The sequence below is a fragment of the Pomacea canaliculata genome, linkage group LG3 (genome assembly GCF_003073045.1).
Source record: "Pomacea canaliculata isolate SZHN2017 linkage group LG3, ASM307304v1, whole genome shotgun sequence".
NCBI classification, from domain to species: Eukaryota; Metazoa; Mollusca; class Gastropoda; order Architaenioglossa; family Ampullariidae; genus Pomacea; species Pomacea canaliculata.
In genome coordinates this window covers 15,173,078-15,190,173 of record NC_037592.1, presented here as the reverse complement: position 1 = coordinate 15,190,173, position 17,096 = coordinate 15,173,078, and the positions used below count along the sequence as shown (strand labels likewise).

General features: G+C 36.7%; 2 protein-coding genes across 4 annotated transcripts; one reads left to right on the top strand and one right to left on the bottom strand.

Annotated features, from left to right (window-relative positions):
* Nucleotides 1-3: 3 nt before the first annotated feature.
* Nucleotides 4-14,881, top strand: LOC112558818. Of its 2 annotated transcripts, none has more exons than XM_025229503.1 (18): nucleotides 4-110; nucleotides 2,758-2,840; nucleotides 3,471-3,539; nucleotides 4,083-4,148; nucleotides 4,535-4,581; nucleotides 4,905-5,142; nucleotides 5,493-5,657; nucleotides 5,941-6,008; nucleotides 7,602-7,697; nucleotides 8,299-8,619; nucleotides 8,835-9,208; nucleotides 9,515-9,631; nucleotides 9,950-10,195; nucleotides 10,603-10,763; nucleotides 11,170-11,335; nucleotides 11,765-11,839; nucleotides 12,170-12,376; nucleotides 13,056-14,881. In XM_025229503.1, the coding sequence occupies exons 2-18, from the start codon at nucleotides 2,814-2,816 to the stop codon at nucleotides 13,064-13,066; spliced, it is 2,454 nt and encodes an 817-aa protein (XP_025085288.1). In that variant the 5' UTR covers nucleotides 4-110; nucleotides 2,758-2,813; the 3' UTR covers nucleotides 13,067-14,881. The 2 variants fall into 2 exon arrangements, with proteins under 2 accessions (XP_025085288.1, XP_025085289.1); XM_025229504.1 differs by having other exon boundaries at nucleotides 62-91.
* Nucleotides 13,614-16,623, bottom strand: LOC112558821 (putative uncharacterized protein FLJ37770). 2 transcript variants are annotated; one of them, XR_003098238.1, is made up of 3 exons: nucleotides 16,089-16,515; nucleotides 15,255-15,653; nucleotides 13,614-13,764 (listed from the first exon to the last, which is right to left on the bottom strand). XR_003098238.1 is itself a non-coding variant. In XM_025229510.1 (2 exons), exons 1-2 carry the CDS (start codon nucleotides 16,492-16,494, stop codon nucleotides 13,700-13,702), a joined length of 471 nt encoding a protein of 156 aa, XP_025085295.1. In that variant the 5' UTR covers nucleotides 16,495-16,623; the 3' UTR covers nucleotides 13,614-13,699. The 2 variants fall into 2 exon arrangements, 1 of the variants encoding a protein (XP_025085295.1); XM_025229510.1 differs by lacking the exon at nucleotides 15,255-15,653 and having other exon boundaries at nucleotides 16,089-16,623.
* Nucleotides 16,624-17,096: the final 473 nt, after the last annotated feature.

Genomic DNA, 17,096 nt, shown 5'->3' with positions numbered 1-17,096 from the left:
AATCGAGATTAGCTCATCAACATCCGGGTATTTTAGAGTTCTGACATGCGCACAGGCATTGTGTCGTCGCTGAGTTCTAAGGCAGAGACAAGTAAGAAAAATTCTCTGGAGTAAGTATTTCTGCACCTTTGGGGAACGAAGGATTAATTTTCACTCGGCGCAGAATGCTCTCCGTATTCATTTTCTAAGAGGATATGATTTCCTAATTTATAAGAAACTTCAGGTTTGGAAATTATCCGTCCTTGGAGCGAAATCGGACATAACTGTAAATTCGCAGGTCAAATAACTTTATGATTTTTTTTTCGTTCTGGACAGGTGCCAAGGATAATGTTCATTAGTACAAAATTTTCAGAGCTAAGTGATGCCCTTAAATTGGTAACTAGTCGTTTTCCTACTTCCGTTTATAATTTTCTCCTTGTGACTAATTTCATGTTACAAATTATGTTTAATCATAACAGCATCAAATGGTGGGAGGAGTGTAATGCGTGTGCCGTTCCCTTGTATAGTTTCATAAACTAAACATCTTCGATATATAAAACCTCTTCAGATGATTGAAGGAAGTACTTTCATTGCGAAATAGATATGTTTACAAAGAATTTCCACTTTGTAGTCACTCCAAAGCCTTTCCCAACAAGACCCAAGCAGAGCATACTGATACAGTGAACACAATATCCTGTAGTACTTGAAACCTTCCTCAACGTTTAGAGACGTTAATGTGCAAAGGAAAATATTTTCCTAGAAGGTTCCCTTCCACTCACCTTTAATACACAAGGTTATCCTTTCATTCCTCCATTTCCCATCATAAGAAAGCAATGCACACATATATTGAAACTAACATCTCAGGTAAGCAGTGATTATCTGAAATATTACAATTTTGAGCGGTATATACAGCCATGAAATATACAACTTTTGCACAGTAGTATATGATGTGCCTACTATAGTTCTTTCTTGAAGTAAACAATCCACATGATTGTTTACTGAGATTACTGTGCTTTTAGAGATTATCTAGCCTTGTTTAAAAAATGCCAAGAGGTGTTTGAAGTATTAAAAATCCACATACATGCAAATCAAATATCATACAGATACAAACATATTGCCACTGGATTCCAGTTTATGATTATCCTAATGTTGATTGGGTCAGGTGACATTCCCACTCTTCCTGGCATATTGTTATTTAAATGTTGTCAGTTGCATATTGCTACAGCATAAATAATGAAACCAACTAATCCATGCTGTGCATATGCTTGCAATCAGTTTGGAGGTGGCAGAAGATAAATCATTTGCGTATAAGTTAAGATGAAAAGTGTATGTTCACCTTTTAGCTAGATTTATTCTTTGATTGAAGAAAAGAAATTTATCTTAGTAATACAAGAGAATAATTTAAATTATTATCTCTCCTTTCATTCATTAGCTTATAATAGCCTTCTACCCCACCAAATATCACATTCATTAAACACCTAAACATGGATTTAGTCTTAATAAGATATTCCATAAAGCAAGATTTTTAAGCCCACATTCAGTAAAATCATGGATGGAGATAGGTGGACTGATGTCTGTATGCCGATGCTCACTCTTAGCCTCTTGCGAAGTTCTCCACGGTCAGTCTCGGCAAACCAGAAGACGACCTTACTTTTGGAAGGTCAGCACGAAGATGGAATTTAAAGACTTTTGATATCAACAATATAATTACCGTAAGCGTATTGCTTAATTGCACTATTAACCAAACTTGTGCCTAGTTAGAACACAAAAGTATTTGCTTTACTAGTCTGAAATCTTTCTTATGAAATAATAAATAATATGAATTTCGCATAAACTCGGAGATCTAAAATCATAAAGTGAATGAATAATTAAACAAAATATAAAAATGTATGGGCTGATATATACTTTTAAAAAACCCACTCAGCCTAAAAAACATATTAAATCATCTCCCTATGTGTTGGCAAATGGGTGTGTGAGCTGAAAGCACTGATGTTGATCTTGGCCTATTCATATATGAGTCTTTTTAAAGCAATAAGAAGAATATTTAATCAATACACTTCTCAAGTAATTTAATGAGTAACGTGATTGTTAATAATAAATTTGGTTTTATGGGCATATCTTTGGCTATGTGAAAATTGTCTAAGCCTTATAGTCATAAACTAAAACGTACAGGAAGGACAGAGAAGAGTAAGAGATAAATAAGTGAGCCAACAGTAAGTTCAGTACCTTTTTATGCACTCTTCTTCAAAGTGCCTTAAACAAATCTTGGCTCTCAATGGATTGAAACTTTTGTCTGAATGGCCTACAGCATGAATGAGAGCTGCTTGCCACTTGTCTTGCTCTGTTGATATACCTGCCCGCAGAAGCGAAAAAAAAACTTACACCGAAAGATTTGATACATGCACAGTAGCATTCTACCAAGCAGCAATATAAACCACCTTCTGTGTGTTTCTTTATTGTTACTCTTGCAGACTTTGCTGACTTAGCCATTGAAGTTATTCACTAAACCACGGTAGGCTTAACCGGAAGCGTTGTAGCCTAAGTAGCCTCTCTCTAGTAGTTGACTGAAAAAAAATCAACTGCAACCAGTCCAGAAATATTAGTTCATGGTAAAATGACTCAATACAAGCAAACTTAAAAGTGGTATAGCCTTGAAAATGAAAAGTTAAAAGTGGCCACCGCTGGCTGGTGTGAAGATTTTATGATCATTCTGGGTTACAAATCAGAGCTAGGTAAAGCTTGGTTTTTCATAAATATGATTTTATTAATTTGTTTCAGGTTCCTGGTGTCTGGTGATTGCTCTTGTCTGACTGAACACAAAAATAATTATTACCATGTCTGTGGGAGATGAACCAGTTGAGGCAAGTCCTGCCTAAATCGATACTTGCTGATGTAGAGACACCGTATTATGTCTTTAGTACTAGCTTTAAGGGTATAAGTTGTTTATGGTGTAGATGAAGATTGTTTCAGAAAAGCAAGGAAACGTAATTTGCTAGTCACTTCAATCATCGATTTCAGGCTGTGTATCTGCACATTTGTATATGGATGCGTGTAATTACACTTGATTTGAATTTCATAACAGTGATCCTTCCCACTTCATGCTTTATGAAAGTGCTTTTTAGATTTATAAAATCTGAACACATGAAAAGCAAAACTAATTCAACCTGATACAAATTCACCACATTTGTAGGATTACATATATAAACAAAGAATTACTTTGTCTACACAGCCATGCAACTGACAAGTGACTCCTGTCTTGCAGCGTTCAGCTTTTCCATAAATTTTTTGTAGTAAAATCTTTGTGGTTTAAGTGCAGAGAAGTGCAGAGTTAAGAGAAAATGAACTGTTTTGTAGTTTTTCAAAACTTGGGAGTATTGCATCTTTAGGGGGAGAGTTGTTGTGAACACAATTTATAGGATATGGCTTAATAATAAATTGTATATTAGTAACTCATGTCATACATGTCTAATTGTTAGGAGTATTTGTTACAGTGCCCATTGTGTATGGAACCATTGGAAATTGATGATATCAATTTCTTCCCTTGCACTTGTGGTTATCAGGTAATTGTCCTCAATCTTGGATTTCTTTAATAGTTCCCTTATCAAGTTGGTGGCAGTAAAACAACATGCACCTTTATTTCCCCTATTGTTACTATCATAGCATTTAAAATTAATCAAAGCAGGTGGGCATGTTGCATCTCTGTTTGGAAGCTTTGCTCTGTTTATTTCTCTTTTGGTCTGACATTGTCAAAGATTATCATAAGACATGATGTTTGTGTTTAAAGATTGTTGGCCTGTCACATTGGTGACCGTCTCCAAACACAGAAGATGCTTAGCACATGATAGATAAAGTATTGTAAGTTCCTTACAAATTAGATTTCAAAATTAATGCACCTTCATGCATAATCTAACTTTAATTTCTGGCTGTCACCGTCAAGTAAATTACGTGAGACAGTGTAAAAGTAGATTACATTAGCAAAATGAGCACTTTGCTCCACTAACACAATTTTGATTCTTTTTCCTTTATTTTGAGATTCTGTAAAACTTAATGCCAGCAATTTAAAGAAAGTTGTATGCTTATGTATTTGATGATTCTGTTTTCAGATATGTCGATTCTGCTGGCATAGAATCCGAACAGATGAAAATGGGTTGTGTCCAGCATGCCGAAAGGTATTTCAAATTATCTTGCTGTTTTGAGCTATGAATAGGGTAACTGAGGTATGGTTGTATACAATTTTTAAATTCCATTCCTGATGAAAGCTTGTCTTTGTTTTACATACATGAACAAACATGCTGTTTGTGAATAATGCTTTTTGCTTTTAAAATATGCTTTTCACTTGACATGCCAGTGCAATTGATTAAGCAATTTTTTTCTTTCTTTTTTAATTTACATTGCTTTAAAATGTTTGTTGGTGTAGTTCTTATTTTTTCAGTGTTTTGGTGAAAATTTATTCTTTACGCAAGGGGTTTGACCTTCATTATCCAAATTCACTTAGTGCTACATTATCCAAAGTCACTACAATATTTGTCTAATCTATATTACAATTGATCTGCAGCAATATCCAGAAGACCCAGCTGAATTTAAACCTTTGACAGATGATGAGTAAGTTAACTTTGTAAACAATACAAAATAAGGAAGTACTTTCTTTGCAAAATAGGATATGTAGTTAAAATATATAGTTAAAATACATTTATCTTTAATTGTTCATTATTTATTTCTTTCATAGGGAACAACTGGGTGATTGTGAGCATGTAAATAGTTTGTCTTTACATATAGTACATCCTGTTAATTTTCTTTTTTTTTAAAAAAAAAGAACATGGAGTTTCCATTTATTATAAAACAAACATACTTAAATTTAGATAGGATTAGAGGTGTTGCATTATTTAACCATTAATGTCAACAACCTGTTCTGTTACTTTGAGCAGACTGCAAAACATCAAGCGCGAGAGGAAACAGAAGGAGTGCCAGAGAAAACAAAAAGCAGCAGAAAATAGAAAACACCTAGCCAATGTGCGAGTAGTGCAGAAAAACTTGGTGTTTGTAGTAGGTCTGTCGCAGAGATTGGCAGACCCTGAAGTGTTGAAGAAGCATGATTATTTTGGCAGATTTGGAAAGATTCATAAAGTTGTTATAAACCAGAGCACTTCCTATGCTGGTTCCCAGGTAAGAGGGTTCTTTTTTATAATGAGTTGCTACTTTTATGTAAAATATATTTGCTTTATCCTCTTGAGTTTTTGCTCGCACCTTTGTGCCTTTCCACTATTTCAAACTGTCATAATTCCCAAATTTTTAGTGAGGAAAATAAAAGGGGTGTGTTGATTATATGCTTTAGTGAATTTGTTCTTTCTACCCAATCTGAAAGAAAATGATCGAAATTTGTGATCTGATCTTATGGAAGGGAGACTACTGTGGAAGCAGCTTCTCTCGTTGTTTTTAAGTCTTATTGTACAGATGTGTTGCTGTGAAAAGTTGCTCAGTTTCTGCTAACATTTATGATCTGTGGCTGTTTGCAGGGTCCCAGTGCAAGTGCCTATGTGACCTATGTCCGCCCAGAAGATGCATTGAAAGCTATTTTGGCAGTAAACAATGTGCATGTGGATGGTAGGACATTGAAAACCTCACTTGGAACTACAAAGTATTGTAGTCACTTTCTGCGAGGGTCTCAGTGCATGAAAGCAGTGAGTACAATTCCAACTGGTTTGTGTTATTATATCAGAGTTTGTGTGTTGCAAAAATATTTTACGCACTAAAGCTGCCACGTTTTTTTTTTTTCTTGTAATTATAAATTTTAAAGACTGTCATATAAGTATGGTTTATCATTCAACTTCAAAATAAAGAAAAAAATAATATAAAATGTTTAAGAACTTGAATAAACATTGAAAGCTTTCACATATGCTAAGAGAAGGGGCATGGTTGATGTTTAAGTCAAAATATAGTTTTGTGCCTCTTTTCATTCCCTAGGATTGTATGTACTTACATGAACTTGGAGAAGAAGCAGCAAGTTTTACAAAAGAGGAGATGCAAATGGGGTAAGTTTTTTTATTTATGAACAGTTTTTTGTGTGCATTTTGAAATAGAATTAATTTAAAGATTTTGATAATTGAGAAATATTTGGAAAGTTTTTCATAAAAACTGTTTCTTCATCATGCTGTACCAGAAGACATGATTATATGGAGATCACCCTACTAGTTATCTCAGTTCCAGTTGTCCACTACTGATTGGCCAGAAATTGCAAAGGAACATGTTTAACTAAGAATGTGAAAACATCAGCTAGTGTTTTTTCCGGTTGTTCTTTACATAGGATATATGAAGAGTGATGTCCCTTTGCTTGTCTAGAGGGTGGCTGCTCTCCTTCACTTTTCATATTTGCCCATCGATCTGCTGGAAGTTTTGTGTCTAATGCTCATCAGTACATCTGTTAAGATATTTGTTATGTTCCTGGATGAATTTCTGTGTCTGCGCCAATTTTTATTTTTTCCTATGCCATTTTATTTCTGCTGTCAAATCTTCACCATCTTGCCATTAGAGTTTCGATCTGCACATCGGCATCAACTTCAAACTCTGATTACCTTCCTAGCTGCTTCAGAAAGTTTTGATGTCAAGCTATCAAAGCTTTGCACACAGTATAGGTCAGTCTACAATGACTGTCATCATTTATCTCCATGAAGCTCAGTGAAATATGTCGCCATGCTGCTCAGACTAATATTGCTGATACTGAAAAAGCCCAACTTGTTTTTGAAGCCTTTGACCTGGTTACTGTACTAACCCTGTCTTTCTTAAAACTAGTGACTGGTAAAGTTCATAGATTCAAGAGTGACAATAGGTGACATCACCTCCCCACCACTGTTAGAAAACAAGGTGAAGGTCACAAGGTCACTCTTAACATCAGTGAATCATCATCAGGAGCGGTCATCATGCAGTTAGAAATACTAATAAAAAATGCAAAATTTGTAAAGCACATACTCTCACTCCTAAGGAGCATGCTCTTAGCACCTAAGAACAAGAATGAGACATGGACAGCACGAAGGGACAGGAAAAGAACATATGAACTATAAAAGAATAAACAACAGTACTACTGAAGAATAAAATCAAATGCAGAAAATGCAAATAGGCACCAAATAACAAGAACAAGAACTGAGGGTAACATGCTGTAGCCAAAAGAAAGGGTGTGAAAAAAGGACTGGCACTGTGTGCAAGGGTGTTAGGTGTAATGTTTATGGAAGAGGTGCTTTTTAGTGAACTATATACTGTGATAGGCAAGGTTCACAAATGTACAATCTACAGTGCATCTAGCTCAGCACTTGCCAACAGGACTGCAGTTGACTGTTAAACAGATTGATCTAGAAAACTTAATCAAGAGTTCTCTTATGTACAGAAAGAAGTTGTATTAACCAAGCAGTTACAACATGAGACTATTCTCCCACATTACTATAACTTCATCCATCATGAACTGTGGATAGGCATTCTTGTTATGGACTGTAGTTCTTGCCATGACCTGCTGCGTGCCTATTTTTACTACAGCAGGACTGCCAGAGCTAGTGGTCACATATATCTGAGTATATTTGAGTTCACCTTATTTTATGTTATTGTTAGTAATTTATAAGAGGAATGTCTTATTGCAGGAAACACCAAGAATATGAACAGAAATTGATAGAACAGTTTCTTGATTCTCAAAATTCAGTCAACAATCATCTTTCGAACAACAAAATTCAATCCAGGTAAAGTAACTTAGATTCTGAACCATTTTCTCATTCTTCATCTGTGACAACATAAGTACTATTACCTGTTTCTACATATTCATGTTTGTACTTTAATCAGTGAGCTATTACTACCAGTAGTGATTTTTTAGTGCTATCTTTGTCTGGTGGCAAAAAGGTTTACTTAATCTGATACCATCTCCAAGAATGATGTATTTACCAGAAAATTCTTTTTTAATTATGTGTATGCTTAACAGTTACAGATAAGTGTCAGTAAAAATAATAGATTGTTCTCTTATTTGTTGAGAACACTATAAAATGATAGCATTGAGGTAGTTATAATTGCTTGTGGCTAAGTGGTGATGTTTGAATTAGTTTAATTTTTAATCTGGGTTTGTTAGTTGCAATCATTTACTGATTTGAGATTGCTTAAATTAATGTAAGCCATTTGATTTGTACAACTGAAGCATTGTACAGCTTCAAGCATTTTTTTTTTCTTGGTGGGCATGGATTCTTTGAGAGCTTAGTGTAAGATCTTATTCTGATTATAATTAAGGCAGTAAATAAAATTTTTTGTGTTAAATATTTAGAAACTTTAAAAAAAAATTTCTGTTTATAATAGGAAAAAATCAGGATCCCCAACATCTCAACAGCAGATAAACCAACATTCACCTCCTATAGCAGAAACTGTGTTGCAAGCTAACAGTAAGCTGTCACAGCCAGGACTGTCACAGGGAGGAGATTCATTGCAAGCAGCTTCGGCATCAGATGCATGGCCATCACTTCAGCCATTGGCAGGAGCCATGAGTGGTGCGGGAGTTAAGGCAGATGGAGTTATGGGAGGTAGCAATAGCTCCTCCAGAACAAATACTCCTCCAGAAAATACATCATCTTTAAAGGCTGTAGGCAACAGACATCATAGAATAGCAGATAGCCAGAACTGGTTAGTATTTCATTTGCTTCTGTTAACAAGAATTGAATGTTTACAATTTGTTTTTTGTTGAATACTCCAGAACAGTTTTTTTTTTTTTTTTTTTTTTAACAGGGATGGGGGGATGCTTGCTGGTTTTTACAATGTGATACACTGTTTACCAATGTTACTCATGGGTAAATAAGGTTTCCATTCCCTCTTTAATGCAGTTTTGTGTATTCTTACAGCCAAGACAAAGGAGATTCAGATGCAGAATCTGCATCTGAGAGCCCAGTAGGACATCTGCAAGGATTGCCAAACAGTGAAAGTCATTTGTTAAATAACAACATAGGTCCTCCACTTTCTGGGGGTCTGGTATCAACACAACACGCTTCATTGTACAGCCCCACAGAGACACCATCACCCCCCTCACAGTCCCCCCATTCTCCAGATCCAACACATCTGCCTTTGCCTCTCTCTTCCTCACAGCCGGTGTCGGTAATGCCCATTGGGGCTAACCGCCGCCTGCCAGGCTTCCATTCTGCTGCCAATAGTCTTTCATTTTTCAGTAATAATATACTGGGAAGCAAGGTTGTGCCTCCCCCACTGCCCTCTCATACAGGTAAGTTGTGGAATCAGGGATGTGTATGTTTAATTTTTAGGGATTTTGGATTATGGATAAAGTTGTTTGCAAGCGTTTGAAAATAATGTTGCCTGATGTTTGAAATAAAACTAATATGATACCATTCCTTGTAATACATTTCCCTTTATGAACAAAAGTAACTTGTAACTGACAGTTAAACTAGATACTAAGCTATAAATTGTCTATCTTGTGTTGCCTGAGTTTTTCTTTTTTTTGGAGGGGGTGGGGGGGTTAAAGAAGAATCAGCATTATATTCTTGTACATATTTTTCTTTTCTTTTCATAGAAAGAACAGAGTCTATGCTGCCTGCAGAAATGGAAGATTCTATACCAGTATCTAGCAGTACAGACTGGTCAGCAGCATTTGGTTTTAAAAACAAAGAGCCACCAGATGATGACTTAGGTATTCTTTATTCTTCTTTCAGTTACTTTGCCTCATCCACTGTGTTCATTTGTCTCCTCTCCCCCATTTTCAACAAAAGTATGTATAGGTTTGGTTTTTTTTTTTTTACCTGGTTTGTGATTCCATTTAAAATTTTGATCCTTTTTTTTCCCCTTTCCCATACCAGTTCAGTAGAAGAAACCTGTTAATAACACTACAGAGATGTAGTCATCTTACTGGAACACATTGTTTCTTTGGTTATTCTCTGTACAATGTCATAGTTTGCAGATTTCATATGGTCATGTCGTTCTGTAACAGAATAGTTGGTCCATTTTTCAGGCTTTGATCCATGCACAGAATCATGCAAGGGACTAGCAGATCTGATAGAGAAAGAAAATGGTGCAAATTGGAGTCAAAGCCAGGCCCAAATGTGCTCAGTAGGACATGAACAGTTCAGCTTTGCAACCCATGTACCCCAGCAATTACAAGGCTCAGTGCCAGGACCATCTCAGCACAGTTTGCCTCCTGGCTTCTCTCTCAACCACATACAACAGCAGCAACTTCACCAGCAGCTCTTCAGGCCTGGTTAGTTTCTAGCAATTGTTGCCAGGATAATTGGCCATAAATTGACTCATCTGCATTATTTATCAGAGCAACTTAATCAGTTACATATCACTGCAGATGGAACATCATTTCTTACGTTGGCTGTTCCTAAAAATAAATGTATGCTTTAGCAATCTCCTGTTTAGTTTTTAAAATGTTTAAAAGATGGAATTTATGTGGGACAATTGAAGCAAATGAAGAAAGACCTAAAGAATAGGTTCTTGTGCAGTGCATAATTTTAGTTAGGTGTTTTCAATGGCAAATTAGAATTTCTTCAGTTGTAAAGATCACAGGTGTTTACATACTTAGTCTGTGTGCATGCATACATTTGTGTTAATTGTGTTGATTTTCTTAATAACTATCATCATGTTGCCATTTGGTTGTTTTAGCAGATATTGGTTCCAGCCAAATGATAGACTTCCAGCAATACAGACCACGCCCACGCTTTCCTGTGATGCTCAACAATTTCCGTCACGGAGGACCAGATATGGGGAGTCACATACATCACGCAGTGTCACAGGCTGCTCCTCTTCCCCGGTCTCCTCCTCAGGTCTGCTTCTTTGATTAGTTTTCATCTAGATTTACATTTTTAGATCTATTTTACTTTTTTAAAATATATTTTGGTGCTGAAAATTATATCCTTATTGACCCACAGAGTGCTCTGTAGAACAGTATCAGTGAGGTGTTGTGTTAACATAAGCAGCTACTCGTCTCTACGTTTTTTTGGAACATTTGTTCATTTGGGTTTTTTCAGGGACAGATGGGGTGCAGCTGCAAATATTCTTTTTTTTTAAAAAAAGTGTATCTTCGTAAGTGTGAATTGGTGGGTAGCTAAACAAGTGAGGCATTGGAAATCTGAAACTTGCATTTTAAGGCATGGAATGGATGAATGACAATGTATCACACTAAATGGTGAAGAGAATGTTTCATCATTATTATTATTTTGGGTGTTCCAGCCAGATGTATTTACTATGAAGGACATGCAGGATCAGCTACGCTCTCTTCTGCCAAATATCAATATTAGCTTTGGCTCTCCTCCACACCTGTCAACATCTCAGCCTCCTCCTCCTCCACCAGGAGTTTCACCTCCTCAGCCTGGTGTGTATGCAGACCCAGTTCTTGGTTAGATATTTTTTCAGGTTATCTAATAAAAGTCTTTTAAAAATCTTCCACAGATTAATTAGCTGGTTAAATAAGTGGTGAAGGTAGAAAGAAAGGTTATTGTGGTCTGTTTTACGTGGGATGGCAATAAAGTTAAGAACTGTACCACTTATTTTTATTTGTATATAGATATCATTTATATTAGATACCTCTTTTGCTTTGTCTCTTTATTACTTCCATCTTGTGAACTTGGTTTGTGTGTAGATAACTTTGCGTTTTTGGCAATAAAACATATATTACAATTTTAATAGTCTCATGGATAAAAGAACATTGAACTGATTTTCTGTTTAACCAGTTCAGATCCTTGCTTGGCTATAGGTGCTTTTTGTGTATTTTTTTCTGAAGTCTTAGTTGGAAAATGTAATATGCATAACTCTTGAATTTTGACAGCTGGCGGGCGTCTTGCACCAGACACACCATGGCTCCAGACAGATCCTGCTATCCTGTGTTCTCGCCCAGTGGAAGGCAAGTGTCACACATCATATACTTTGCTTGACACAGAGTATTATGCTACTGGATGTTAATCTCAACATATCTTTTCTGTTAGTTAACCACAGAGAAGAAGAAAAAAAATTCCAGCCAGACCTGTTCGTAAAATTTTGCTATATTACTTAATCTGAGCGCTTTACATTGTCACATTGTGGATCACTCCACCCCCTTCCCCACTGCTGTTGTATTTAGTTTAGTATCTAAAAAGAGAGATGAGGATTTAGGCAAATGGTGATGCTGCATTTTGTTACTCATTCTTTACACTTTGTACATATTTGTAACAAACTTGCATTTATTTAATTTCAGATACCCCTCACTGGTTGAAGTCTATCCACCAACTAACAGAAAGTGATGGTCCTATGCAGAGCCACAGCTGCTTCCCTTCTTTCATGCAACATTTTCCTCTGGGTCCTGCCAGTGGCTGGCCCCCACAGACACAAAATCCACCTCCTGGATTTCGAACCCCTATCAGAACAGCTGCTGCTGCTCCAGAACCACAGAAAATGGCTGAAGGTTAGAGGGCCTACTATTTTTGTGGAATCAAGGGATAGGCATTTTTAAATTGAGTTTGTGGTGGCCTTTTCACATAAACTTGAAGAAAAGAATAACCCCTACCCCCATTCACAAAAAAAAGAAGTCCTGATAAGTCCATGAGTTTCTTCCGAGATGTTGGGAACTTGTCTCAACCATACAAATCAATTTTTTTAAAGTTTCCATCAGCATGAGATAAGAATTTGAATAAGTTATTTTATCTTAAGAGTACAAATATGTTTACAGTTTCATTGCTATTCTTATTTTGGGTGCTGAGTCAGGTTGTGCAGTAGTTGTCACCAATACAGTGATGATTGATTAGCTGTCCTAGCTTCAGACCTCATCTTGGGCTTGCTGTTTTTTTTCTCTGTATGTGGCACCTGTTTACAAGGTTGACTGTCTAGCTGTAAAATAACCTTAGTTGAGGGCTCCACATAAAACACCATTTCTCTACATTTCTTGATTGGGGCATTTGTTTTGCAAGATACTAAAAACATGTTTTATCATTCTTGAAGGTTATGGGGTTAATACTTTTGAATTAATTTTTTTCTTTCACGATTGATGCTGTTTTATTATCTCGTTTTCTTACCACTAGCTCCAGAACATGATTTTACATTTAAAAACAACAAACTTATGACCCATTTTTTATTTTGTTTTCCAGCCCTTCAGTAATTTGATGATGAATATGGCCAACACCACTACTAAGCAACTGGTCCAGCAGCTCTTTGCCAGAAGTATTCTCTCCAGCTGTCCAGTGTCTTGCACTTACATGATGTTTTAGAATGGCTTTGCATTTCATTTTTGTCTTTCTCTGCTTTTAGAGGGGATTGTCCTGTGAGGCTTCCCCTTTTTATATTAGCTCCTTCATTAAAAAAAATTCATAGTCTAAAAAGTGTTTTTGGGCCTTAAATCAAGCAATCATCAGGAGGGTCTACTTGCCTGCACTGAAGACAACAAAGGAAAATTGTTACTGAGCTGTTTTGATAACCATAAGAAATAAAAAAAGAAGTTGGTTTAGGATAAGAAGAGAAGAATCTTAATATATGAAAAGGTTAAAAACATGGCATCATGTTTGACAAGCAGACACATATAGCTTTGCTTCTTTTTTAAGTTCCTTCCACCCAACAATTGGAATTTCTATAATGCTCAACACATGAATTTACTGCTGCAGATACTGGTCAACTCATTCTTTGCTCCAGCATATCATAACATACAAAACTTTGGCATTAATATGCACTTTACTGAATCCAAATATTTATTGTAAAAACAGCATTGTGGATTTTTCCGTGTTGAAGAAACATGCAGCTAGGTCCATATGGAACATTTGTTCTCATCTTGCTCTGGCCTGCTACAAGTTCCAAAGCTCTTGACTGCAAAAAAGACAAAAAAAATTTACAGCAAAAGTTAATGTGCATGAAAGCTTAATTGTGGATTTTGTTAATCAAGATGGAGATTTTGTTACAGCATGCCATTCCTCCTAGTTTTATGCTGCCTTGTGATACTGTTGCATGATCTCTTCATTTTGTGGTCATCACAGAGTAAAGCAAGTCAAGAATTGATTTGGTCAGTAGTGTTATTTGGTGAAATTGCAGGCCGTGTTTTTTTATAAAAAAAAAAATCAAGTCAGCAAATCGGAAAGGGTTTTATGAATTGAATTATTGGCATTTTTTTAATTTGGAGCTATACTGTTATGAAACCAATGACTGTAATTCACCACCTTGGTGTTGTTACTTTTTTGTTTTCTAAATCAAGTTTTTTTGGGTTATAAATCAGGGTGTTTCTTGGTGGCACATCATTCATGCATTTATAAAGGAAATTTCTTATCTGGTCAGTTATTTTCAGGCATCTTGTGGAAGCCAAATTTTTTCCAGTCTTCTAATAGTCTTGTTTTTTAAATTCAGTGAGCAGTAGACGATAATGAGTTAATGTCAGCTATATTTTTTTGTGAATCATCCTAGTAAGCTGGTTGCCGTGTACCACATTAATGGGCAAATCTTTCAGAATCATTTTTATGTGAGTTACAAAACAAATCAAAAGTGTTGTCAGTGCGTTCGCTATTAGCAGTATCAAATAAGGAGAGTTTCTATTTCCCATCCTCCTTTGACAAATACAGAGATAGCATGCGGTTGTCTTCTGCTGTTAGGGATCTCCTGAGCTTTCATTTTTGTAGAAGTGACGGGGCAGGCAGTATTAATATATTGCCAGGTTTGCCTCCACTGGACTGTGATGAAATAGTGGTACATGGAGGAGGAATGCTTAAGCCTGTCTGTCCTCTTTACTGACAAGATAGTGCAGACATCAAATGCCTTGGACTGTCATCTATGCTTTACTGGTGAGCTTGCATGTGGGACTTTGATTCAAAGGCTGGAATCTGTTTGGGTGTTTGAAGATTCTGTGTATGTACGCACCCTTCCATTATTTATAACTTGGTTGAAATTAACAGACCAAGTTTTGGAGAAAGGTTTAAAAAAAAAGGACGGTACATGCTTTTCTTCTTGTGGTTTCAGTGCGTGTGCATGTGAGTGTGTACTTATTAACTGAACTGTTGTTGGAAAACTTAGTGAATGGGCAAGTCCATATGAAAACATTGTAATGTTCACCATGGTATGCATGCAGAAGCATTCACAATATATATTTCTAGCTACAGCTTACATAACTATGTGTTTATACATATTCTACTCAGTAATTGAGTAAAGTATAAACATGAAAGCTTATTGTCAATCCAAAATTTCCTGCAGCTCAATTTTACATATTCCACATTTTGTGGTATGTAAGCTATAGGAAATTGCTATGCCTTCACACTGATCAGTAATAACCTAAATAAGAAAATGGAATCTTTTGATCAACACAAAAAACCCACCACTGCAGTGGCAGATTCTGATAACCCTGATGTCAAGCATTGAAAAACATTTTACAAAGTGATTCAGTCAAATTAAACATAGGGGCCGCAAATTGGTTAGTAATCCCCACAGTTGGCAAGGCACTTTTTCCACTGTGAAATGTGATGATGGATGCCTTGCTCATGAAACGCCTTGGGCTGGGAACCCACTCGTAAACAACCTCCTGCATCGCTGTCTGATTTCTGGCCTTCCAGATGCTTCATTCCACCTAAGATGTGGAAATCGCATGGTGATAAATCTGGCCTATAGGGTGGGTGGTCCAGTATTTCACAGGCCTGATGAGAGGGAAGGCTGGTGTACCCGGGATCAAGGCTGTGGGCGGGGTCCTGCTTTGGTCAGTGATTTTTTTTGCTTGTGTTCTTGCAAACAAAAGTGAAAAGAAATCATGAGGAAATAATAAAGCTATAGTTCAAGTAATGCTTTAAAGCGTAGGCTTCATTGCTAGAGTTTTTGCTACTCCCAATATTTGTACCCAGATCTGTGATGGCTGAGACATCACACACTAGGGTGAAAGATATAAACCTTGCATTGTCTTTAATAAGGTGAGGTTTTCGTTTGTTATAGAAGGTGTTCGATAATTTTGATCATTTTTACGCTATTTCCCCTCATTTACTGACCACTCTCCAAAGCTCTAAAATGTTTTTCCCTAACGTTTGCTGTCTACATTAGGTTACTAAACGAAATATAGATATTGCCTGTCGCATTATAACTTGTAAGCATACTGTTATATGCTGGATAAATATTGACCGATTACAATTAGCGATTGATGCAAGGATTCCGGAAAGATCGTTTACCCTGGGGCCTGTGCTGGTTTTTGACGAACATATTTCGCGGTACCCATTGGGTGCAGACTTTCCGATACCCAAGCTTTTCACGAATAATGGTGTGGACACTGCCGTGACTGATGCCTACAAGATCGGCTATCTCATCTTCTGTTATGCGTCTGTTCTCGCAGATCAAATTCTCTACCGCCGCACAATTCTCATCCGTAATGGCTCCATTGGCTTGCCCTGGTCGCGGATCATCTTTCAATGACATTCGCCCATCACGATATCGCGCCGCCCATCTCCGTACACCAGATTCACACAAACATTGTTCACCATACACGGTAAGCATTCGACGATAAATGCCTGCTGCACTTTCTCCCTCGGCGGTCAGAAATCGTATCACAGCACGCTGCTCCTCTTTGGATACTTCCATCTTGTTCCCTTCGCTTTAGAGAGGCCTACAATGGCAGGGGAGTGAACTCTTCGGTATACAGAGAGTCAATGAGCAGTCATCGTTGTCACTTGGCTGCACAGTGCTGCCTAACATCATCAGCTCCTGACTATGCACAGAAATGTTACTATTCATTCCTCCTTTGCATCACCTCCCCTGAGACACGAGATCGTTTATTTATCTTCAAAAACATGAACACTTTTTGGGGTCACAGATGTGTATAACGTTAAGTCCTTTGGTGGGTGGATGTGTGTGTGAAAATGAAGACCAAAGAACGTCTTTGCCTTCCTCTGAACTTGTGTCTTTTTTTTTTTTTTTTTTAAGTGAATCTGTAGTGAAAAATAATTGAGACACGACGTAGAATATACATTTTATTTTAGGTAGACTTTAGTTGAACTTATCGTTTCAAACTACTTATCAATTACGCCATTTGAGTCACTTTTTTCTTATTTGTGGACGTGCTTCCTCGCCACATTTTCCGCTTATTAATTTCATATCTTTGCGTACATACAACACAGCTTGATTAATCTGCAAGGGCGACGTCTACTGAATTACCGATGATGCATTCTTTATCTATTTTACTT